This window comes from Carassius gibelio, chromosome A3 (genome assembly GCF_023724105.1).
Source record: "Carassius gibelio isolate Cgi1373 ecotype wild population from Czech Republic chromosome A3, carGib1.2-hapl.c, whole genome shotgun sequence".
Taxonomy (NCBI): domain Eukaryota; kingdom Metazoa; phylum Chordata; class Actinopteri; order Cypriniformes; family Cyprinidae; genus Carassius; species Carassius gibelio.
Genome location: NC_068373.1, coordinates 34042340 through 34064824, shown reverse-complemented (window position 1 = coordinate 34064824; position 22485 = coordinate 34042340). Strand labels below are relative to the sequence as shown.

The 22485-nt window shown below is 36.7% G+C and overlaps 5 protein-coding genes across 8 annotated transcripts; 3 read left to right on the top strand and 2 right to left on the bottom strand.

Annotated features, from left to right (window-relative positions):
* The first annotated feature begins 603 nt into the window (after nucleotides 1-603).
* On the top strand, nucleotides 604-8299 carry LOC127943416 (uncharacterized). The gene is made up of 26 exons (XM_052539891.1): nucleotides 604-786; nucleotides 879-964; nucleotides 1139-1269; nucleotides 1351-1476; nucleotides 1567-1757; nucleotides 1851-1942; nucleotides 2179-2309; nucleotides 2443-2567; nucleotides 2651-2768; nucleotides 2844-3056; nucleotides 3204-3374; nucleotides 3462-3614; nucleotides 3945-3994; nucleotides 4095-4227; nucleotides 4324-4406; nucleotides 4497-4626; nucleotides 4947-5137; nucleotides 5293-5383; nucleotides 5643-5763; nucleotides 5941-6140; nucleotides 6229-6384; nucleotides 6477-6610; nucleotides 6976-7121; nucleotides 7280-7374; nucleotides 7470-7704; nucleotides 7843-8299. The coding sequence occupies exons 2-26, from the start codon at nucleotides 961-963 to the stop codon at nucleotides 7926-7928; spliced, it is 3306 nt and encodes a 1101-aa protein (XP_052395851.1). The 5' UTR covers nucleotides 604-786; nucleotides 879-960; the 3' UTR covers nucleotides 7929-8299.
* Nucleotides 8300-10739: 2440 nt separating this feature from the next.
* Nucleotides 10740-12565, top strand: LOC127956813 (recQ-mediated genome instability protein 2-like). Its single transcript, XM_052555032.1, has 2 exons — nucleotides 10740-11135; nucleotides 12140-12565. Exons 1-2 carry the CDS (start codon nucleotides 10838-10840, stop codon nucleotides 12289-12291), a joined length of 450 nt encoding a protein of 149 aa, XP_052410992.1. The 5' UTR covers nucleotides 10740-10837; the 3' UTR covers nucleotides 12292-12565.
* On the bottom strand, nucleotides 12412-17485 carry LOC127956804 (lipopolysaccharide-induced tumor necrosis factor-alpha factor homolog). 2 transcript variants are annotated; one of them, XM_052555012.1, is made up of 4 exons: nucleotides 17342-17485; nucleotides 15547-15765; nucleotides 12951-13107; nucleotides 12412-12855 (listed from the first exon to the last, which is right to left on the bottom strand). In XM_052555012.1, the coding sequence occupies exons 2-4, from the start codon at nucleotides 15749-15751 to the stop codon at nucleotides 12747-12749; spliced, it is 471 nt and encodes a 156-aa protein (XP_052410972.1). In that variant the 5' UTR covers nucleotides 15752-15765; nucleotides 17342-17485; the 3' UTR covers nucleotides 12412-12746. The 2 variants fall into 2 exon arrangements, with proteins under 2 accessions (XP_052410972.1, XP_052410981.1); XM_052555021.1 differs by lacking the exon at nucleotides 17342-17485 and adding an exon at nucleotides 16012-16175.
* Nucleotides 16068-19731, top strand: LOC127956830 (stannin). 3 transcript variants are annotated; one of them, XM_052555073.1, is made up of 3 exons: nucleotides 17405-17538; nucleotides 17877-17923; nucleotides 18029-19731. In XM_052555073.1, exon 3 carries the CDS (start codon nucleotides 18101-18103, stop codon nucleotides 18362-18364), a length of 264 nt encoding a protein of 87 aa, XP_052411033.1. In that variant the 5' UTR covers nucleotides 17405-17538; nucleotides 17877-17923; nucleotides 18029-18100; the 3' UTR covers nucleotides 18365-19731. The 3 variants fall into 3 exon arrangements, with proteins under 3 accessions (XP_052411026.1, XP_052411018.1, XP_052411033.1); XM_052555066.1 differs by lacking the exons at nucleotides 17405-17538; nucleotides 17877-17923 and adding an exon at nucleotides 16068-16194; XM_052555058.1 differs by lacking the exons at nucleotides 17405-17538; nucleotides 17877-17923 and adding an exon at nucleotides 16878-17196.
* A 900-nt stretch (nucleotides 19732-20631) lies between these two features.
* Nucleotides 20632-21825, bottom strand: LOC127956821 (zinc finger CCCH domain-containing protein 7A). Its single transcript, XM_052555045.1, has 2 exons — nucleotides 21608-21825; nucleotides 20632-21520 (listed from the first exon to the last, which is right to left on the bottom strand). Exons 1-2 carry the CDS (start codon nucleotides 21784-21786, stop codon nucleotides 21331-21333), a joined length of 369 nt encoding a protein of 122 aa, XP_052411005.1. The 5' UTR covers nucleotides 21787-21825; the 3' UTR covers nucleotides 20632-21330.
* Nucleotides 21826-22485: the final 660 nt, after the last annotated feature.

Sequence of the window (22485 nt, the reverse complement as noted above, 5' to 3'; positions counted from 1 at the left end):
TGCCCATTTAAAGATTAAGTGCCAAATACTGCTTACTTTATCTTCTATTATATGGATGAGGAAAAACACCTGAAAGGTTCACATTGATCTACCATCATGAATCGCAATGTAAATGTTCTTGTTGCTCTTCCAGATCCCGGGTGCCTTAAAGATACAGCCAACAGTACGCAGTGGGTCAACAGAAACTTTGGGCCATTCATTCAGTCAGCTCCTCTAAATGACCTTTTGGCACTGAACAGAAACTTCAGTGCAGTGAGTACAAAATTATGCAATTTATGCAGGATTCCTCATGGTAAAAAACATTGTGACAGTCATTTTGTTTGTCAATTTAGGTGGAAGTTCTACCTCAGTTGGGTCTCAGACAACTGTCTGAGCTTTCTGTGAATCCTCCTGTGCTAAATGATTCTCAAAGCATCATCAATGTCCTGCAGTATGTCAAGGATTGCCAGCTTCCTGCTTTCTTTGACCTCTTCTCCCAGAAAGTGCAGGTGCGCACCAAACATTCATGCTAATTAACTTTATCTAAAATGTCCAAAACGGCGCTTATGCTCCAATGATATCATTTTCTCCTTTCCAGAACATCTCGCTCAGACAAGATGTAAAATCAGCACTGATTAAACAGATATTTGACAGAGCCCTCCTGTCTAATCTGAGCATCCCAAATCAGGAAGCTGTCATTTGGCTCCAGAAGAGAATAAGACCTCTGGTAGACAACCTTTCAGAGAGCTTTGTGTCTCCATTTTTCAACTTCCTCAACAAAACAGACTGCAATGTCACTCAAACCGCGTAAGAACAATGGACTTTAAAGGCAATGCATTTACATTTGCAGTGTATTATGCTAATTTAGACATTATATATTGTGTCATTTTAATTTACAGCCTGGGGCTCTTAGATGTTGTTCGACCTACATTACCCACAAACACCAAAAATGCAATCTACAATAGCATTCTTCAATCCTTCATGGGTAATTCTTCATGTTACCTTCATGTTAAGACATTTTAAAAAAAACACCGCCCCGCATAAAACAGTCAGATCCTAAAATGAAATAAATAAATAATTTGATAAATATCTTGCTTTATTCAATAACATCAACTAAGACACAACATTTGCTATTGAACGATCTTTTTTGCTCTTGTAGGACCACAGCCTCTGAGGTGCTACAGAAACAACAGCTTCATCAAGTTCTTAAATGAAAGCCTGTACGGCTTTGGGCCGCTTCCAGATCTGACCACCTTCCTCTCTCTGATACCACCACCACGGATATCTGAGGTACGCTGCGTATCAGCTCTACAGATCTGATGCTCAGTGCTCAGTGTAGATAGAAACTGATGCTTGACTCATCTATTTCAGCTTGTAAACTCTATTGCTCCTTTTGAGCTGGGAAGCTACTTGAGACAGCCGGAAGTGGTGAAAAACAATTCACAAATCTGCGTGATCTTCAACAACTTTACCAAAACCCCCGAGTTCTTGGATACGGTGAGTCTTAAAAGTTTCGAAGCACATTTATGTAGAATAATATTTAAATTCGCCATTTTTTGTAATGCCTTTATTTCTGTCTTTTTACAGGAAGATGTTCCAGATAATGTGAAAAGTGCCATCCTTCCCTGCGTCTGGCGCCTGGCGTTGACTAGTGACAATGAGACCGAGGTTGATCTGTGGTTTAACCGTAGACTCAAGCTCTACTTGAAGTTCCTGAACAAAGATCTAATAGGGTCAAAAGACACACTGAGCGCATCTTGCCAATCATACAAGAAAATGTGAGTGTGAACGGATGTGTTGAAATTTGTTGGCTCAGAGGTATGAATGCGAAGTCTTCTGTAACTTTTCAAATGCATTCTCTTTTCTTCTAGGGTCAATGTCTTAGGCAAAGATTTCAGCTTTAATGGTTCTCAGATTACCACTGACGATGTGTATGGCACCATCAAGACATATCTGAAAACAGGTGAATTAGTCTTCTTTTTCTTCGAAAGGATACTTGTTCTTAGCCTGGGAATGCAATAAATGACTTGAATTCAAGTAATTGTTTTTATATATATATATAGTATTCTAGTGCAGCATCTAGTATGTATATATAAACTACTGTTTTAAGGCTTGTGGTACAATTTGTTTTTAAGAAATGGATACTCTTGTTAAGCAGTGTATGTATTAAATACTCTTAATGATTTTATTCAATTTTAGACTCTCAAGCAAAATGCTACAACTCCTCTGACGCAAGATTGAATTCAACTGCGTGGTTTGTCAACAACATTGGTGTATTCATAACTTTATTGACTCTGGACGATCTCTACTCTTTCGGCCCTCAGACAACGGTATGAACTGGATCCATTTGTTCATTTAGATCGTCGGTACTTACATAAGCATGCCGTGTTTTGTGTGACATTATATTGGTGAAAGCAAGCTAATGCATGTTGTTCACACTCTGTCTGATTTTTTTTTTTGCAGATGCAACTCTTCGCTGTGAATCCTGATAACATAAAGCTGTTCAATCAAAAGGCACTTCCGAAGAAAGTCCTCAGCCGCTACACAGAGCTCATCTTTCTACAAAACAGTGACTTTAATCTATTTGAGTAAGTCTGAACAGAAACCAAATCAAAATCTCAGTGCGTTTTCTGAGTTCAGCTTGTTCACTATGTTCTCTGTGCTCCACTAGCTTGCCTTCGTTTTTGCAGTGTGATGCACCAGTATCGACATTCTCTAAACTAAATGAAAATCAAACTAATGTCATTCTTGGAAACTTCAAGACATCTTGCTCCGGTGTGGATCCTGCGGTAAGTATTCCAGTTGAGTAATTTCTTTGTGTAAGCGTGATGTTACTGACTGATATTCCTTATACTCATCCTCAGATATCTGCTACCCTTGCAAAAAACATCAAGACCATTGATGTTAGCGCTATTATCAATTTGGGAAGCCAAATTGTTGGCCTAACAACTACACAAATAAATTTAGCACCTCCATCGGTTCTCATCAGTAGTCTTTCAACGCTGGGCAGTACAGCTGGATGGTCCTTCGGACAAGCCCAGGCAATCGTACAAGTGCTTCTCAGTGGAGATTTCAAGGTAAAATTTAAGTCGCGAGTGGAAGAAATTTCACTTAAAAATTCTTGATATTTTAAAGATACATTTAAGTATATTGTTTGTCAAAATATCATCTCCAGTAGACCTTAAAATCCCATAAAAGGAATGACTTTGTTGACTTTCTGACAGTTAAACACTGGCAGCAGTTTGATAAGTCTTGGATCATTGATTGGAGGGATTCCTTCAACAGTCCTGACAACCATTAGTCCGGCACAAATTCTTGAAACAACCAGAAACACAGAATTTGTGAAAAACATACTGGCTGCCCCAGAGATTGTTCAAACGACCTTTGTGAGACAGGTAAGTAAGGATCATTTAAGCATATTAAGTGATATTTCAAGTGCAATGATATATGTTGGGCATTTAAATGTCTTTTTTTATCTCTAGTTAATCAAAGTGGAATCAACAGTATCTGCTTTAATGACAAACATTCCCAGTGACTTGGCCGTTCAAATTCCAAGAAAGTTCCTGCAGATTAACACCAATTTAGACACAGCAGTTCTGATGGAGTTTAACAAAAAAAAGTGGAAACCTGAACAGGTACTACAACAAACTACAACTCTAAAACAAAATAACGGTTTTAAAAGGGGGGTTCGCAGTGATGACACAGTAGAAGATCCATTTTTGGTTCTCCAATAAACCTTTCATTGAACAGTTCTTAAATAAACATTTTAATAACCTTAAGAACCTTTTTTTCACTGTAAAGAACCTTTTGTGGAATGCAAACATTCCATGGATGTTAAATATTTCTCATAGAGTCCTCAATGTCAATGTAGAACCTTTATTTATTTAAATTTGTTACAGTTTTTCAGCGTAGATAATTCTTCTGCTAATATCTTTTTTTTTTTTTTTATCTAAAATTCTTTATAGGCGGTTCTTTTCTTCGATTCAGTGGTAAATGTTTTTGCCCAGCCTGATGAGTACGTATTTTGGCTTTTTTAACTGTTATGTATAAAAATACCTTATGAATATGCACTGAAAGAAACATTTTTACATTTGTGATTTTGTTTTTGTCTGCAGCCTGTCTGTGGAAGTTTTGCAAGGATTTACTTGCACACGAGTGCAGACATACACCCAAATCAAAGTCAAAGGCCTGATCAAAGCCTGTCGAAGGAGACCGAACAGATCTAAAGTGATCCTGAGCGAGACTCAGGTGAGAGCTGACAAAAACGCTTTTCAGAAATGTGATCAGTTGAGTTTAAGTCAGAACATGAACAATAAATATGCTTTGTTTCTAATTGTTTCCTAGCTGACTTGCATGTACAACATTATTAGAAAGGAATCACCTTTCGATTTTGAAAACTATCATTCAGATATGTTGCTGTACTTCAAGTAAGCCATGCTTAGAAATTTGATCTATTCCTTTAAAAATGTATATTGTTTGCCAGAGGTGTAAAATACTTTGTCTGTTGTCCTCTTCAGTTATGAAACAATCAACAAAACCCTCTGCAAGGCATACTTTACTCAAGTCGGAGCAGCAGATCTCTCAGTCTTTTCAGGCACATTGAGAGGAAGAAGGGACATTTTGTTGAATAATGCTATAGATTGCTTGGTAAGTATCGCCCAATATAAATCATTTAGGGCCCAAACATACCAAACTAATATCAAAGAAACTGCTGATGACAAAAGGCCACAAAGTTGTATTTGGACACACAGCAAAAGACTAGAATAAACCACAAACTAGCACTTATGTTCTGAGTCTGCGTGAGAAGAAATAACTCTCCATTACAAATCATTAACAAAGTCCCGCGACTTTGTTAATTGCTTGGTTTCATAACTTCTGTTTTTGGCTGATCGCCAGCTTGGTGTTACAGCCTTTAGCTATTATAGTATTTTATTAAAAACTGTACATTTTCTTATTTTTCAATTCAGGGCATTAATAGAACAAGCATCAGTAAACAGGATCTGGCGGTGCTGGGCAACTTGGCATGTGCTGTGAGCGGTGATGTCATCAGAAACTCAGACCCAGAAATCCTTGAGAACTTGAAGAACTGCAAAGACCTCTCAGATTCGCAAATATCAGCCATGCAAGATCTTCTCATGAAGGGAACGTCAAAATATGGGCAAGTTGATTGCTTGATTAAAAAATGTAAAATAAAATTGAGTAAGCTTATGATTATTCCAGAGAATGTTATTTTCGGTCCTGATTCTGTGCATTAGTTAAAAGTGCACTGGTCATGGTTGTGTGGTAATGGAAGAACATGTCTCTATTATTTAGAGCAACAAGCAACTGGAATCAGAAAACACTTGATGATCTGGGAATACTGCCTTTGTACTTCTCACAAAGCTTTTGGGGATCATTCAAAGAGGTACTTTACGTGTGAACATTACACACATTTGAGCTACACTGTAAAAATAGGTTTGTTTTTTTACAAGAAAATACTATTCCAGTCTCTCTACTTTAAATGTTCATGTTTGCTATTTGCATTTCTTTGTAATCATTTGTGAAATCTACTAGCAAGTTATGAGTGGAAATTGTTTAAAATCCTACACCAAATGTTTCTGAGTGTAATAATGTCTTTAACTAACCTCGTGTTATTTTTTTAATGGCTTTCTTGTTTTAAACAGAGTGATTTAGCCAAGTTCTTCAAAACCTTCCTTAAAATGCTGCGTGAACAAAACACACCAAAGCCACAACTGAAAAAGCTGTTTAAAGCAATCATTATAATTCCAACCAGAGCCAAGAGGGGTATGCCATCTTAACCTCCGTTTTTTTCTCATTCTCAAATAATTCTCAAATCTCTACAGTTAAGCAACATCACACTCTCATTCATGATGTTATACTGAATAAGGTGGACAAAATAAGGTGGACAGTAACTTTTAACCACAAAATTTCCTAAATCATGTTATTCACTTGTGTTCCAAGCTGGGTTCCAAGCGAGTGAATGTACTAAGGGCAACATCACTAGTGTTGCCATCAGCGATGATGCCTTCCCCTTTGGATATGATGCGACACAGTTCGGTAACTGTCTGAGTTCAACCGTGGTGCTGGAGAACCTCGCTAGCCTGTGTGATAAAATTGACAACAGCGACTTTCAGAGAATCATTTTGGACAAACTCAAAGAGGTAGTATGACACGTATTAAAATCTGATCAAATCTTCCAGGACATCCAGGACAGTTTTTTAATGTAGAGGTGTTGCTATTGTCCATCAGATACTGCCAAACGGCCTTTCAGAAGATAAGGTCCAGGTACTGAAGTCCGTGTCCAGGAATGCGACGGAGGATGAAATAAGTAAATGGAACATCACTAAACCCGACACACTGGCAGCGCTCATGAATGCTAATGATGGCGAATGGTCCGCTGCACAGGTGCAGATTTTGACATGAATTTTCAGATGAATCTTTCTTATTTTACATATGCAAAATATTTGGTTTTGTGTTAATGTGTTAAAATCTTTCAGAGCAAACTAATCATTACCAAATACCTAAGCGCCAACAACACTTTGACCGCCACTGAGCTGAATCTAGTGAAAGGACCAAATCTCTGCTCTCTGAATGTCAGCACATTGTCAACAATATCACCTGATAGTTTGAGGTAAAGAAAAGTTCCATTACACAAGTCTTCAGTGTCACATGAACCTTTAGAGACCATTCAAATAGGCTAATTTGCTGCTTGAGAAACATTTATTATTATTCATGTTGAAAACAGTTGTGTTGCTTAATATTTTGGGAGCCATGATATTTTGATGAATCGAAAGCTCAAAAGAACAGCATTTTTTTTTCAAATAGAAATACTGTTACTTTGTTCAGTTTAATGCCACCTTGCTGAATAGAAAAACATTTCACTGACCCCAACCTTTTAAAAAGTAGCATTTATATATTTTCTGATAGTACAGTACATATTTGCATGTCATTTAAATGCTTAATCATCAGATTTATTTTTATTATCCTCAATAACAGGGAGAGCAGTGCCTTGGATGTGTCAACATGTTCATCTGAGAACAAGAAGGCACTCTTCACCATCGCTAACAAAGCATTTCCCATGTCCTCCACAACCGATAATCGCACCATCCTGTCAGCCTTCCAGCTCATTGACGCCTATCTCGGTCAGAACGCCCTTCAAATGTCACTTCAAGCCCATTGAATGCACATACAAATGCACATAATGATTCAGAATTTTAAAATACCAGCTTAATTTGCTCACGGATTGCGAAACCGTTAGTTTCCATTCAGTATTTGCTTTTCTTTTTTCTTTTTTTTGTAGGAGGTGCAGATCTAGGCTACATTAGGAATCTGTCATCATACAATGTCAGCATGAGCCTGACCACTTTCATAAGTCTGGATGCAAGCGTGATCGCGGTGAGCAAAAAAAAAAAAAAATTATGTTCATCGATACCCCGTTTAATGTTCACATTTGTTTTGATAACACAGCATCCACTCCTTATGTATTACAGAGCCTCAGCATATCAGAAGTAGTGGGTCTTCTTGGTAACAATTTGCAGGATCTAAAAACATTTGAAAACCAAACAGTCGTGCGAAGCTGGATCTCGCTGCAGTTACAGTCAGAGCTGGATAAACTCAATCTCAATCTGTCTGGAGGAAAATTAACAGCAGACACAACAACTGCTGCCCCGTCTACCACTGTAACAACTAAGGCTACCACTGTCAAAAACACTGCAAGCTCTCCAGGTGAGGTTTCATGCACACTGTAAAGATATGTGCTGAAAAAAGTAGTCTCTTTGAGAATATCTGATTCAGTTTGTAAATGCTGAAGTCTATCAGACATCATTAATTACCTCTTTGTCGTTGTCATGTTTATTTTTCTAGGAATTGGACCCGGTGGATGGACAGTTTTCTTCAGCATTTTAATACTTTATCTAACTTACCATCATCAAGGTGGAGATTACATATAGCAGCACTGAACCCGAATTAGCCACACTGTAATCTTACCAAGATGATACATCTGTGAGACTCTGTAGATGAAGGAATACAGCATATTAGTCCACTTAATCTTTTTTCATAATCACACATTTTCTTTGTCATCCTATTGTTCATCGATTCAGATTTTTTCTTAAGTGTACATGACAAATTGTCAAAAAGGAATGTTCCACTACTAATCAGAACAGAGGATATGTAGCACTTTTTTTTTTGTCTAAATACTTGTATAACTGTCTCCAACTATAAAACTGCTATCTTTAATTGTTTCAGACATTTAGAATCATTATATGAATTCCTTGTGCTGTTCTTGAATATGGCATAAAAATGTATTTTGTTCTATGACTGGTACCTGTTTATTTGTGATCATAACTAATAATGTAAAATGTAGTCATACAGAATTTAATAAAAGGTACTCTATGAAGAACAAAACTACTATTCGATTTGATTCTTTCTTTGCGGGTCTTTACAGTGGTTTATAAAATCTGATGTTGACACTATATGCTCCTTTTGTTTTGACACTTCTTTTGGACACGGAGTTATACGACTGAAGCTTTGGAGAGATTGTTTAGCTCAAGTATAATTAAGGTTTTTCTGGAAATCCCCAAACTGTTATTTTTGGATGTTTTGAAGCAGATCCGAGAGATTGCTTTGTAATTTATAGTTTTTTTCTATGTAGATTATATAAATGTACATTTTTGAACTGTAAACCTATTTCTTAGTGTTCTTAAAAAAGATAAAATATTATTTGATTACTGTTTCAATTTTGTTTATCAAAAATATTGAGGACATGTAAAATTTGTACAGTCTACATACAAACTCTACTTTAAGGTGTAATTTTCTTTTTTTCATTATGAATAATGCCTTCTTCCTTCAAGCCCCCCCCCCCCTTTTTGTTGCTGAAATTCCTAATTATTAGTGCTCTCATTTTTTGTACTACTGTAAACGGAATGCTCAAATATCGCTAAACACATAAATTACACAAACACAAACATACACACACACACACACACACTCTCTCATTGGCCACTTTATTGGGTAACCTTGCTAGTACAGGGTCGGACCACCTTTTGCCTTCAGAACTGCCTTAATTCTCCGTGGCATAGATTCAACAAGGTGTTGGAAGCATTCCTCAGAGATTTTGGTTCATATTGACATGATAACATCACGCAGTTGCTGCAGATTTTTCAGCTGCACATCCATGATGTGAATCTACCATCCCACCACATCCCAAAGCTGCTCTATTGGATTGAAAGCTGGTGACTGTGGAGGCAAGTGTAAAGTAAACTCATTGTCATGTTCAAGAAAGCAGTCTGAGATAATTTGAGCTTTGTGACATGGTGCATTATCCTGCTGGAAATAGCCATCAGAAGATGGATACACTGTAGTCATAAAGTGATGGACATGGTTAGCAACAATACTCAGGTAGGCTGTGGGGTTTAAACAATGCTCAATTGGTACTAAGGGGCCCAAAGTGTGACAAAAATACATCCCCCAAAACCATTACACCACCACCACCAGCCTGAACCATTGAGACAAGGCATGATGGATGCATGCTTTCATGTTCTTTACACCAAATTCTGAACCTACCATCAAAGCAGAAACCAAGACTTCTGCTTCTGTAGCCCACCTGCTTCAGGGTTTGACGTGTTGTGCATTCAGAGATGTTATTCTACACACCTTGGTTGTAACAAGTTGTTATTTGAATTACTGTCTCCTCTGACATAAACAAGGCATTTTTGTCCACACAACTGTGGCTCACTGGATATTTTGTCTTTTTTGGACCATTCTCAGTAAACCCAAGATGGTTGTTCGTGAAAGTCCCAGTAGATCAGCAGTCTGTGAAATACTCAGACCGGCCCGTCTGGCACCAACAACCATTCCACTTTCAAAGTCACTTAAATCCCCTTTCTGATGCTCGGTCTAAACTCCAGCAAGTCATCTCCACCACATTTTAATACTTATACTTAAATACTTAAGCATTTAGCAGACACTTTTATCCAAAGCGACTTACATTGCATTCAGGCTAACCATTTTACCTAACATGTGTTCACCGGGACTCGAACCCCCAACCTTTCGCTTGAGCTAAAGGTTTAGAACATCTAGATGCCTAAATGCATTGAGTTGCTGCCATGTGATTGGCTGATTAGCAATTTGTGTTACCAAGCAATTGAACAGAAGTACCTAATAAAGTGGCTGGTGAGTGTACATGTATATTATTAACGCTGTTAAATATTCTGGTAACACTTTACAATAAATCTCATTAGTTAACTAATTTAGTAAACATGAACTAAGACAATAAGAACAATAATTTGACAGCATTTATTTATGTTTATGTTAATTTAAATATATATATATATGTTTAAGTTAATTCCAACATTAAATGCATAATTCAAACCAAAAGTTGTGCTTGTTAACGTGAATTAACAGTGAACTAAAAGTGAACAACTGTATTTCATTAACTAACATTAATAAAGATTAATAAATATAACACAATACATTTAATACAATACATGTATTTTTCGTTTGTTACTTTAACTAATGAAACCCTGTTGTAAAGTGTTACCAATATTCTATGTAGAATATTTAGTATATGTAGTATATTAAAATGATCGAAAAATCATAGTATATTAGTATACTGTAGTATATTAAAATGATCGAAAAATGTTTCGTCTCTATTTACAACATTAGGCTAACATCGACATCGACAACATCAACTCACACATTTTGATTGAACTTGCTTCTACAGTAAAATATAATTCGCGCCTTTATTTTGAAACAAATCGTCACGTCCGGATCTTTTTCTTTTCTTTTCTTCTTCTGCACGCGTTTGAAAAACAGAGCGCGTTTACAACATAGACTGTATGGTTTTCAATCAGACCTTAAGATGATGGGAAGCAGTTTTCTGAGTGCAGACAGAGCTCGCAGTCCTCCGGTGAAAGTGTTGTCCAGCCAGCTGCGTGAAGGGACAGAGCGCCAGACAGCAGGAGGAAGGTCCGAGTATGTTATCAGACGACTGGGCCCCGGTGAGCAGCGCTCGTTACCGGTGTCCGTGGTCTGGATGCAGGGGACTGTGCTGGAAGTGCAGTCCGATCACAACACCGTGCTCATTCTGGACGAGACCGGGAACTTTGTCGTCAGCGGCATTAACAGCGTGCCGAAGGGAAAACCCTGCCTGAGTGCTGGTTAGTAGCTTTTTCTTTTTTTTTTTTAGGTTTTCTGAAGACAAAGAGAAAAATATACAAAATATGAATAAAATACACGGTTAGTTTTTCTGTTTGCGTATATTACATGTTTTTTATCCTCCTGAGACACAGCTATGGAGTATTTGTCTCAGTAGTGGACATTGTATTTTAGTGAATTTCTCTGAGACCTCACATGATAATAATTAGTAATTACTTAAACCGGATTAATAATAATTTTCAAATTGTTTGTCATAAATCAACATCTCAGAAACGTTACGGGGCTTCAAATCAATAATTGAATGTCCACTAGAGGACACCAGGACAAAAAGCATGTTTATTATGCGTTTTGGGAGACATAAGAATTGAATAGGGGGAAAATATATATATATATCAACATTCTTATGAAATATTAGATATTATTATGAAAGTCTGGCGAATTACTGTTCCCATTATTACACTTCTTTTTTCAACACGCTGTAATATGCAAATTAGATACTGTGTATAGATTACATTGTGCTGAATGGGAAAACTAGTTATGCAATTTTTAAACATTGCATAAAGCAAGATGGTATATCAAATCATTTTATGTTTTTGTGTAACAGTTGAGAACCATTCTTAAACGAAGTTTTGTATTAAAAACTAATATATATATATATATATATATATATATACACACACACACACACACACACACACACATATATATATATATATATATATATATATATATATATATATATATATTATTATTATTATTATACTATTGGTTTTGTCTTTTCATAGTCTTTTATTTTTTCTTCTTTTTCTGAGTCCTTGTGTCCTCTACAGAGGACATAACATATGAATTAAATGTAATTCACAAAGTGAATTTTCTGTTTCTCAGGAGGATATGACAAAAACCGCCACTCATGAATATTAATTAGGTCACGTGAGTGACAAATTCACAAAGTAAATATTTTAAACACTGAGGTATTCTTCTAATTTTCTATTTTTTTAACCCACAGGTAAATACGTCATGGTTATGGGTGTCATCCAGTCTCACAGTCCAGAGCCGGTGCTGCGTGCTGTGAAGATGGCAGATCTTTCTGAAAATGCTTTGATTCACAGGAAAAACTGGATCTACGAAGTAGAAGATCTCCAGCAGATTTTGCCTTAAATCTTTTATTTGTTTGTGTCATGAGACTGATCCGGTTGTTTTTGTTCTGGTGCAGCATTTATAATATTTGCCAAGCAAACAGAGGGAACAAACAGAAATTGCATTACATGCACACGATAGGACTTTTGAGTGTGAAAGCATACACATATTCATTTATTTAATCATTTTCTACATACATTTGATTAAAGAAAGAAGAACTTTTGCACTGTAATTATGTATAAATGTTACACAGATGTCTTCACTAGTGTGAAATAAAGTTATTTTTATTTTTATATTTTTAAGATTTAACTTTAAGTTAAATCACAGTTTACAATGAAAAGACAAGTACGTTAAGGTAGGCGTGTGTACAAATACACGTCAGTGTGGCACAGATAATGAATTGACTCTGGCTGAAGAATGATAATAAATATAGAGTCGATGTGTCACACAACTCCTTCACATGTTCTGCAGCTGGTTCACATTCTCCTATAGACTCCTAAAGCACTGCTGCAGTTTGGACAGTGGTGGGTCACATCCTTCAGACTGTCCACACAGAAGGGAATCAGGCAGCAGCCGTAGATACAACTAGAACATGGGAGATGAGAACAGAACAATCAGGGGAGTGTTTGAGCAAAAGAAGAAAACCATAAGAGTGTATATTATGTAATGCTTCATCTAACCCAAAAATGGCAAGGCCTGCGCAAGAGAGCCAAGCTAGTGCTCCTGATGTATACTCCAGGCGAGTTATCACGTTCTGTGCACATACTGGGCAATGCGCTTGCACTGGAACATTCCCAAACACCAGACCAGGCTGAACGTATACGGTCTGAACAGATACTTTAGGACAAAAACAAAAAGCTTAGAAATTCCTTTTATATACAATACATAATGTTTATTATTATTCAAAGCCACAGGTGTCACACATTTACTGTTTAAATATTAGGGTTAAAAAAAAAGGATCAATGTGTATGAATATAAATTTTAGTCAATGGAAATTTACTTTTTTACAAAAATAAAAAATATAAATATGGTAAATAACTAAGGCTAATGGAATATTTTTTTTAATATAACTGTTAAAATATGTAATGTGAAATACACTGAACAAAATTATAAACGCAAAACTTGTTTTTGCCCCTATTTTTCATGAGCTGAACTCAAAGATCTAAGACTTTTTCTATGTACACAAAGGCCTATTTCTCACAAATATTGTTCACAAATCTGTCTAAATCTGTGTTAGTGAGCACTTCTCCTTTGCCGAGATAATCCATCCACCTCACAGGTGTGGCATATCAAGCTGCTGATTGGATAGCATGATTATTGCACAGGTGTGCCTTAGGCTGGCCACAATAAAAGGCCACTCTAAAATGTGCAGTTTTATCACACAGCACAATGCCACAGATGTCACAAGTTTTGAGGGAGCATGTGACTGGCATGCTGACTGCAGCAATGTCCACCAGAGTTTTTGCCCATCAATTGAATTTTCATTTGTCTACTATAAGCCATCTCCAAAGGTGTTTCAGATCATTTTTTAGTACTTCCGACAATCCTCACAAACGCAGACCATGTGTAACCACACCAGCCCAGGACCTCCACATCCAGACCAGCCACCTAGACAGCTGCTGCAACAATTGGTTTGCATAACCAAAGAATTTCTGCACAGACTGTCATAAACCATCTCAGGGAAGCTCATCTACATGCTCGTCATTCTCATCGGTCTCGACCTGACTGCAGTTTGTCGTCATAATCAACTTGATTGGGCAAATGCTCACATATGATCACATCTGGCACTTTGGAGAGGTGTTCTCTTCACGGATGAATCCCAGTTTTCACTGTACAGGGCAGATGGCAGACAATGTGTATGGCGTTGTGTGGGTGAGTGGTTTGTTGTTGTCAATGTTGTGGATCGGCAGGGTTATGATATGGGCAGGCGTATGTTATGGACCGTGAACACAGTTGCATTTTATTGATGCCATTTTAACTGCACAGAGATACCGTGATGAGATTCTGAGCCCCTTTGTTGTGTCATTCATCCACGACCATCACCTCATGTTGCAGCATGACAATGCACGGCCCCATGTTGCAAGGTCCTGAACATAATTCCTGGAAGCTGAAAACACCCCAGTTCTTGCATGGCCAGCATACTCACCGGACATGTCACCCATTGAGCATGTTTGGGATGCTCTGGGATGCACACGACAGTGTGTTCCAGTTACTGCCAATATCCAGCAACTTCACACAGCCATTGAAGAGGAGTGGACCAACATTCCAAAGACACAATCAACAACCTGATCAACTCGATGTGAAGGAGATGTGTTGTACTGCGTGAGGCAAATGGTGGTCATACCAGATGTTGACTGGTTATCGGACCCCCCCCAGACCCCCCAATACAGTAAAACTGCAATTTTTAGAGTGGCCTTTTATTGTGGCCAGCCTAAGGCACACCTGTGCAATAATCATGCTATCCAATCATCATCTCGATATGCCACACCTGTGAGGTGGATGGATTATCTCGGCAAAGGAGAAGTGCTCACTAACACAGATTTACACAGATTTGTCAACAATATTTGAGAGAGATAAGCCTTTTGTGTACATAGAAAAAGTCTTAGATCTTTGAGTTCAGCTCATGAAAAATGGGGGCATTTATTGAAGTGTTGCATTTAATAATTTTGTTCAGTATATTTGGCAAATTAAAATATTTGTATTTAAAATATGATTTATATAAAATATAAGTTAACTGTTTGAATGTAAATGAATTATATGAAAATATATTTAAAAGTTTTAATGATATTACAAATATATTTAAAGAATAATTTTATAAATTAATACTATTCTTTTTCAAATTATATATATAGTTATTCCTTTTATAAAAAAAAACATTGTCTACATTCATATAAATTATAATATATTGTATTCAAATTGAATTTATTCAATATCATTTCTTATATTAAAAAAAAAAAAAAGCCAAAAGGACAAATGCAGAGCTGAACTACATGCAGAGTATGAATAAAAAAAAACTTAAGTATGCTCGAGTTTAACTGGAAAAACCAGATTCAACCAGATTCTGCTTTTAGCTCGTCCAGGTTGGTTTTTGTGGTTAATCAACAGCACTGCACTACCAGTTGATGTGGTGGAAGTCAATCAGATTAGTCTTTATATAAATCTCTAAATCATTTGTATCTTTTGAGTGAGATGTACAACTTTTTTTCTTATAAATTCTTGAGTTTTAAATGTGTGACTGATAAAAAGCCATAGTGGAATAAGAGTAAGTGTCATTACCAACAGGACTGGTGACAGGTTGACCTTGATTGGGTGGTGGGGGATACATCGGGCTGTAGGCTTGTGTTGGATATGGAGGCACAGATGTCTTCATATCAGCTGGAGCATAGGGCATTGGTGGGTTTGATCCCAATGCCTCCTCATACGATGGAAGAGGAGGGTGTCCCACAAATGCGGAGGTCTCTTGTGGGGGTGCGCTTGCCATCGCCTTAAGGGGTGCTATAGAAACATAACAACAAACAGCTTTTTAGTAAATACACGGTTATTATTGTAACGTTATTCATAGTCTTGCCCAATTATTGGCAGGTCATAAGTTTTCTGAGGCAGAAAACGTCAAACTACAAATACCACGTTCAACGCGAGAAATAAAAGTTCTCAGAGTTGGAACTTAACACCTCGAAACAACAAAGCGACGCTCGAACTACACAAATAAACTGAAAATAACTTGGAACGAATAAGACTTACGGTTAGTGTAGTTTATAAGAGCAGACTCACACACGAACCGACAAAAAACCTTTCCTGCTGCTTAGTTTTGTTTCGCGCTTGCTGTATTTCCGCAACAGAGATGAGTGGGCTGGACTCTCTTATAAGATTATAAGATCAAAGACGGACACTTGAGACCACACGAGCTGTACATAAAGTCAGAATGTAAGTTGGACCTCAATAGATTTAATAAGTAGCGATTTAGATGTTATTTTTGAGAAATGGGAAATACAATTAGACGTTCCCTCAAGTTCCGCGATTGGTCACATGAGTAGGCAGCGAGTAACTTATATCGATCATATAACTATAATTCAGCTTATACTTATCGTATATTATTTTCTATATTTAAACATATATATATATATATTAAACGTTTTATATATCAATACATAACTTTTGGATTGGCTAGCATGTGTGCAATTTATTTCTGTTTTTCTTTCTTTCTGTTCTTTAATCAAAATAAAACTATTTGTAATTGCATAAATATAAAGTATCAGTAGTACAAATAATAATAATAATAATAATAATAATAATAAAGAGTGCATTTACACTCCCTTTCTTTTAAAGACATGCAAGAAAAAAAAACGTAAAAATAATTTATTTATTTAAATGTATTATATTTATTATAATGGTGTGACTGTTTTGCATTTTGTATTTGTAACTTTTTCACCCAAAGGGATGCATATTTTAAACATGGCTTCTGCATTATCAGTGCAAAACGTGTGCGTGCTATAATAATATTTAATGTTTCATATTCATAAATAAATAAGTTAATCTCTTTCCATTCGTCTGTGTATGCAAAACAAATGTCTCGCCTCTGGTCTTGCATAGGAAGACCACGTCCGCCTGTGTGAGCGCCTCCTCTACTGGTTAACTGTCTATGGTTAAAACACCATTTCTTTTAGGCTGTTTGATTGGATATGAGTCCTTTTTAGTCGTGATCTCATATCCTGTACAGTGAAAAGCTTTATTTATTTATTTATTTATTTATTTGATCGGCCCGGCCTGGAAATGTAAGTGTCTGGTTTTAGATATTATGAGTTATAACACAGCAGCTGGATCTGGAGACGGACGGACGGTTTCTGAAGCTGGGCGTCAACTCTCGCGACATGGTTCGCAAAACGTACAGAAGCGTTATTCTTTGATTTAAAAAGCAGCCTAGTTTGGGTAAGCTTTACATGTTTTATCCTTCATTTCATAACAGTAACGTTAATTGTCCAGTATAAACTGTCTCAATTCTTGTTTGGATCGCATAAAAATGGCTACTGTCTTTCTGTTCGAAAAAAAAAAATACTGATGTAACCACACTTACCGCAGTCGTTTTCGCAGATGTTAGCTCTGTTATTTATGAACGTCGTAAAGCCTTCAGCGGTCGCGTTATAGCCAGCGGATAACGTTAGGCCTCGTGCCACTCGCAAGATGGAAAGTCTTTGCCAAGATGCTCTTCTCAAATCCGTTGCATAACCTGTGGCTTCACGAAGGCAACCATGACACGAGCAGTAAAAGCTGGTAAAACTGTATGAAACGTTTCCCAAAAAATGAGAGAGAGTTGATGGGAGAATCGAAACTTTGAAACAATTGAACCATTTCCTTGGCAAAATGATTCACTGTTTCGAAATGGTCGAAACACCCACCACACGAAAATCAAATCCAAAAAAAAAAAAAAACATAAAAAAAAAATTTTTTACTAACCAATTGCAGATGTTAATTGCAAGTCTAATCTTTTAAACGCTATGAATTATTTAATATTAATTGTTATTAAATTGTAGATTGTCTGATTTATGGAGAGCTTATTAATCAGGCCAATAAGAAACTGTTAACTACCACGTTTGCTTTTTATTATACAGACATGTCATTAAAAATGTCCTCAACTATAAAACTGAAACAAGATCAGGTAAAACTCTGTTAGAGACATTTTCTAAACGTGTTATGATGTAACGAAAGCTGGCTGAAATCACTTGAGCTTATTGTAGCTCATCCTGGTTCTTCTGTGTTTCAGATGTAAACCTACCAGAACTCTGCAGAACTGGACTTTTGAAGGCCTGTGGTTGAGCTTCTACTGGCTGACAGGATGTCTATCACGGACCATAGCCCCACCACCGGGGTCGTCACGATTATTGTAATACTTATTGCCATTGCAGCACTAGGAGCTTTAATTCTTGGTTGTTGGTGCTACTTGCGACTGCAGCGCATCAGTCAGTCTGAAGACGAGGAAAGCATTGTCGGTGAAGGGGAAACCAAGGAGCCCTTCTTACTGGTCCAGTATTCGGCCAAAGGCCCGCGGGTGGAGCACAAGACCAAGCTCACCCCTAACGGCACGGAGAGCCACACCTAAGTCCATCTCCCTTCGCAGTGCATACTGTGTAGTGGGTCGTGTTTCAAAGCAACCTACTGCATGCAGTTGTCTAGTTGCTTTCACGTGATTTTTTTTTTCTCGCCCATTTTGTGGTGGTAGAGCCCTGTTATAATGTGAAATCAATAACTGTCATAGTTTTTGTGCAATGCTATTTGTAAAGCCGTAACTAAGTTCTTAAGCTAAATCAAGACTGATTCTGTTTCTTTGGTGATTTTACTTTATTTCTCTTCCAGAGCTGGCTCTGGTTTTAAGAAACACAAATTTTAATGGAATGGTTTCACATCCATGTCAAAGTCTTCGATGCTTTTGGGGCTTTTTTATCCAGTTCGTTCCATTTACTTACTTACTTAAAAATAAAGGTTCTAAAATAATTGGTTCCATGAAGAGCATCTATTGCATCTTTCCATTCCACAAAAGGTTCTTCATAGTGGAAAAGAGGTTATTTTAAGAATTGTTCACTGAAATGTTTTTGAACAAAAAAAAGTTCTTCTATGGCATGGCTGTGAAAACCCATTTTGAACCTTTATTTTAAGTGTTGAATTGCAATACAAAATTAACATGTTTTTCATTACAAATGAGAACTTTAAGATACCATAACTTGCCAAATTATGTAAACTGGCTTTCGAAAGCTCTTACATTACATTTATAAATCATAGTTTTATTAGCACTTTTTATCTTCAATGTGACATGCACGTGATTTTGTAAATAGCATTTGCTGGTTCTGGTTTAAACCTGCTAGGAAACCACTACAAGAACAAAAGCCAATGACTGAGGTCTTTTTATTCTTGCTGAATTCTATTGTGATCAAAGAGGCGTTTGTTTTTTTTGTGGTTGAGCACATTTCTCCATTATGAGAAGTCATATGAAAGTGAAAATATTATTTTTCTAGATGGCTTAATGCGCAACATGGATACTGAAATGTCACCGATTTGAGTTTGAACGTTTTCCTCAACAGTTTTTTTTGTGTGTGTGTGTGATATCGCAGTCTTCGCTGTTTGTACATGCAAGATGAAAGTGAAAGAAATGATTTATTTTTATACAATATTCATGCAAATATTGTCTGTAGAATCAAAATCAACAGTCAGGCATATAGATGAAGCCTGAAAATGCTAGTGATTTCACTGATATCAGATGTTTAGGATTCTGTCGTACATTTGTTTGTGTATGATGTGCTGTTCAATATAAAGAAGAAAAAAACAAGGACAGTACATGCATGTTACATTAATCTGCATAATTGAGAAAAAGCCATTTTTAATCAGTAAAAGGCTTAGTATATTGCTTCTGTCACTCCAGCTGGTGTCTGTCCAGTGTTTGATTGTACTGAACAATAAAACCTGTTAGGGTAATGCCCGCTTGTGAGTTTAATGTGCATTTGCAACTTTTCTATACTGATGTAAAGAACTCTTGAAATATTATGCATAAGTGATAAGCATTTATAAGCCATTTTCATATAACATCGCAGTTGAGCTAAGTAACCTTCACAATAGTTTTGTGGTATGGTATATATTAGTCATACTGGTTTATGTTAGAAACACTTCCTGTTTTTGGTCCAAAACCCACACAAAAGGTATAATGAGGACCTACTTAATTCAACTAACCTAATGCAGCTTCCCCCCTCCTCTGTTAGAGCTCTAGAAGATGAACACAGTATTTACTGGAATCGCTTGCTGCTAGTGTATAACAACACAAAGCAGATGGAGACATTTCAGCCACATTTAACAAGTTCAGATGAAGGCAACCCACAGTATGTGTGCAGTGCAGAACTGTGAAGGACATATTTCTAAGCATGTGTGCAGTGCACACTCTGTTCAACAGTATTGTTTAAAGGTTCGTTTTCCAAATAGTTTTTGCAACTTGTGCATCAATAAAGCCTTTTAATTGGAAAGGCAATTAAACAAATAAATTAGTTGATCTAATTTTTACTTTAATTATAATGGGGGTTGGTTAGATGAAAAAAAAACAAACAGCAATTAGTGAAATATTACAGTTAAAAGCAGCTTTTCTATTTGAATATATTTTAAAATTCCATTTATTCCTGTGATGCAAGGGTGGAAGTTCAGAATCATGTGATCCTTCAGAAACCATATGCATTATTTGAAATAGAAATCACTGGGAACATTCTTTTACTGTCATGTGACTGCTTTGATCACACACACACACACACACACACAAACAGTGTCATTAGATTAAATAAGCACTTAAATTCAAATCAAATCAAATAATCATTACAGGGAATGCACAGCATATCTCCAACACAAAGCATTTATTAAAATACAGAGATGCAGCTGGCAGGTCTTCCCTCTCCCCCTAGTGGATCAAGCATGTCTTGACATAATTCGCCAACAACATGCCACCTCCACTTTTTAATTTTCATTAATACACTGAGGTGGCAGTAATACCCTAGAGCTCTGCTTTCAGCAATTATGGAAACTGAAAAGAAGACTACTTTATTGTGTTTACGTAGGTCCATATATAACACCAACAGGCATTAACACAGCAAGCACACAACATAGTAATTCGCTGTGGATGTAGAACAACAGAGATTCAGGACCCAACATTCCAAAACAAATCCCAGTTAAGAAAAGAAAAAAAAAAAAAAAAGGTGGGAATGGCACGGGAATCTCAGATGCGCTATTTCTTGCCATACGTATACTGCACTTCAGCTTTGGGTTTGACGAGCAAAAGCCAGTTCCTGAAAGATGATCGCTGTTTGCTATTTAATAAAAGAAACATAAAAGGCGATGGCGCGTATATTTCTAACCGGTGATAAAAGCAACAAAGCTGTGATTACTCTGAACACAAGGCCAGCTCTGTGCTTTCGGTGAAAACCCAGGAGGTGGATGTCCTCCTCCTCCAGAGAGCCACACCACGCTCGCCTCTCTTCAATACTGAACTCAAGACATCATAGTTCCAGAACAACCTGCTTTAACAGATTCATTAAAACATTACTTAATATCTTTAAGCAGAAAACTATATTTGCCAAAGTCATTATCATTTGGCGCTATCAAGTGATCTTTTCTAGCTTTGGCAAGTTTCATCAAAAGGAATTCTCTTCGGTCCCTCCATTCCTTCAGCTCCTCGTCTCCATGTGCCAGCTTACAAAGCTCCTCCTCCGTGCAGGTGCCCATGAGGAACCTGGATCGAACCCAAACCAATCCGTTAGTGACAGCGGTTAACCGCTAATGAGATATGAGTAGCGTTACACATTAGCGTTAGACTGACCGCTCGCAAACTCTGAAGGTTCCTGTGGGGAAGCGATACTGCCAGCAGTTCTGATCGTCTTCAGAGTTGAACACTCGTTCTTTGTGCTTCTCGGAGGTGATATGCTGCTGCCACTGCTTATCACTGTTGCAGTTCTTCCCACACAACCAGCAATGGTTGCCAGCCTGATAAAACAGCATGTAGACGTTATGAGGAATGCATTCATTAAACTGACTGAACTGAAGATTTCAGTTGCTTTCAGAAAAGATGCAGCGAATTTCTGCAGAATTCTTACATATACACTTGATATACATCTATGATACATTATACACCTTCACAGATAAAGATTTTGAATATTTTTAGAGAAACTGAAAGATTGAATACTTGTGAGAAACTCGAATAAAGTATGGGGTCTATGAAATTATTTAATGTTTTTGAAACAAATTTGATATTTCAATGTTAAAATAGAATTTTTTTACGTAAAGCCGAATTTTCTTCAGTGTCACACGATCCTTCAGAAATCTTTCTAATATGCTGATTTGATGCTCTAGAAACATTTTTTATATTATCAATGGCGAAAACAGTTGTGCTACGTAACACTTTTGCGGACACTTTTTTTTTTTTTTTCAGGATTATTTGATAAATAGAAACTTCTAAAGAACAAAATGTATTGAAACAAATCTTTTGGTAACATTAAATCAAAAGAGACATGAAAAGCAAATAATGTCATTGCCAAATAAAAACATCATAAACATTTCTGAATGACAGTAAATTTATAACAAATTTTTATAATACATTCTATTAGTAGTTTAAAAAAAGACTATGAACATTAAAATATAGATTAAAACTTTATAAATAATTTAAAATAGCTATGTACTACATAACATAGCAAATGTCTT

Excerpts from the sequence above, each read along its gene's own strand:
- LOC127943416 (XM_052539891.1), top strand. Across the intron at positions 1,943-2,178 it reads CAAGACATATCTGAAAACAG|ACTCTCAAGCAAAATGCTAC; the intron begins GTGAATTAGTCT and ends ATTCAATTTTAG. Across the intron at positions 3,375-3,461 it reads AAACGACCTTTGTGAGACAG|TTAATCAAAGTGGAATCAAC; the intron begins GTAAGTAAGGAT and ends TTTTATCTCTAG.
- LOC127956813 (XM_052555032.1), top strand. The coding sequence starts at position 10,838 with ATGATGGGAAGCAGTTTTCTGAGTGCAGACAGAGCTCGCAGTCCTCCG. Across the intron at positions 11,136-12,139 it reads AAAACCCTGCCTGAGTGCTG|GTAAATACGTCATGGTTATG; the intron begins GTTAGTAGCTTT and ends TTTAACCCACAG.
- LOC127956804 (XM_052555012.1), bottom strand. The coding sequence starts at position 15,751 with ATGGCAAGCGCACCCCCACAAGAGACCTCCGCATTTGTGGGACACCCT. Across the intron at positions 13,108-15,546 it reads ACCTGTCACCAGTCCTGTTG|TATCTGTTCAGACCGTATAC; the intron begins GTAATGACACTT and ends TTTGTCCTAAAG. Across the intron at positions 12,856-12,950 it reads GCAGGCCTTGCCATTTTTGG|TTGTATCTACGGCTGCTGCC; the intron begins GTTAGATGAAGC and ends CCCATGTTCTAG.
- LOC127956830 (XM_052555066.1), top strand. The coding sequence starts at position 18,101 with ATGTCTATCACGGACCATAGCCCCACCACCGGGGTCGTCACGATTATT.
- LOC127956821 (XM_052555045.1), bottom strand. The coding sequence starts at position 21,786 with ATGCTGTTTTATCAGGCTGGCAACCATTGCTGGTTGTGTGGGAAGAAC. Across the intron at positions 21,521-21,607 it reads ACCTTCAGAGTTTGCGAGCG|GTTCCTCATGGGCACCTGCA; the intron begins GTCAGTCTAACG and ends GGTTCGATCCAG.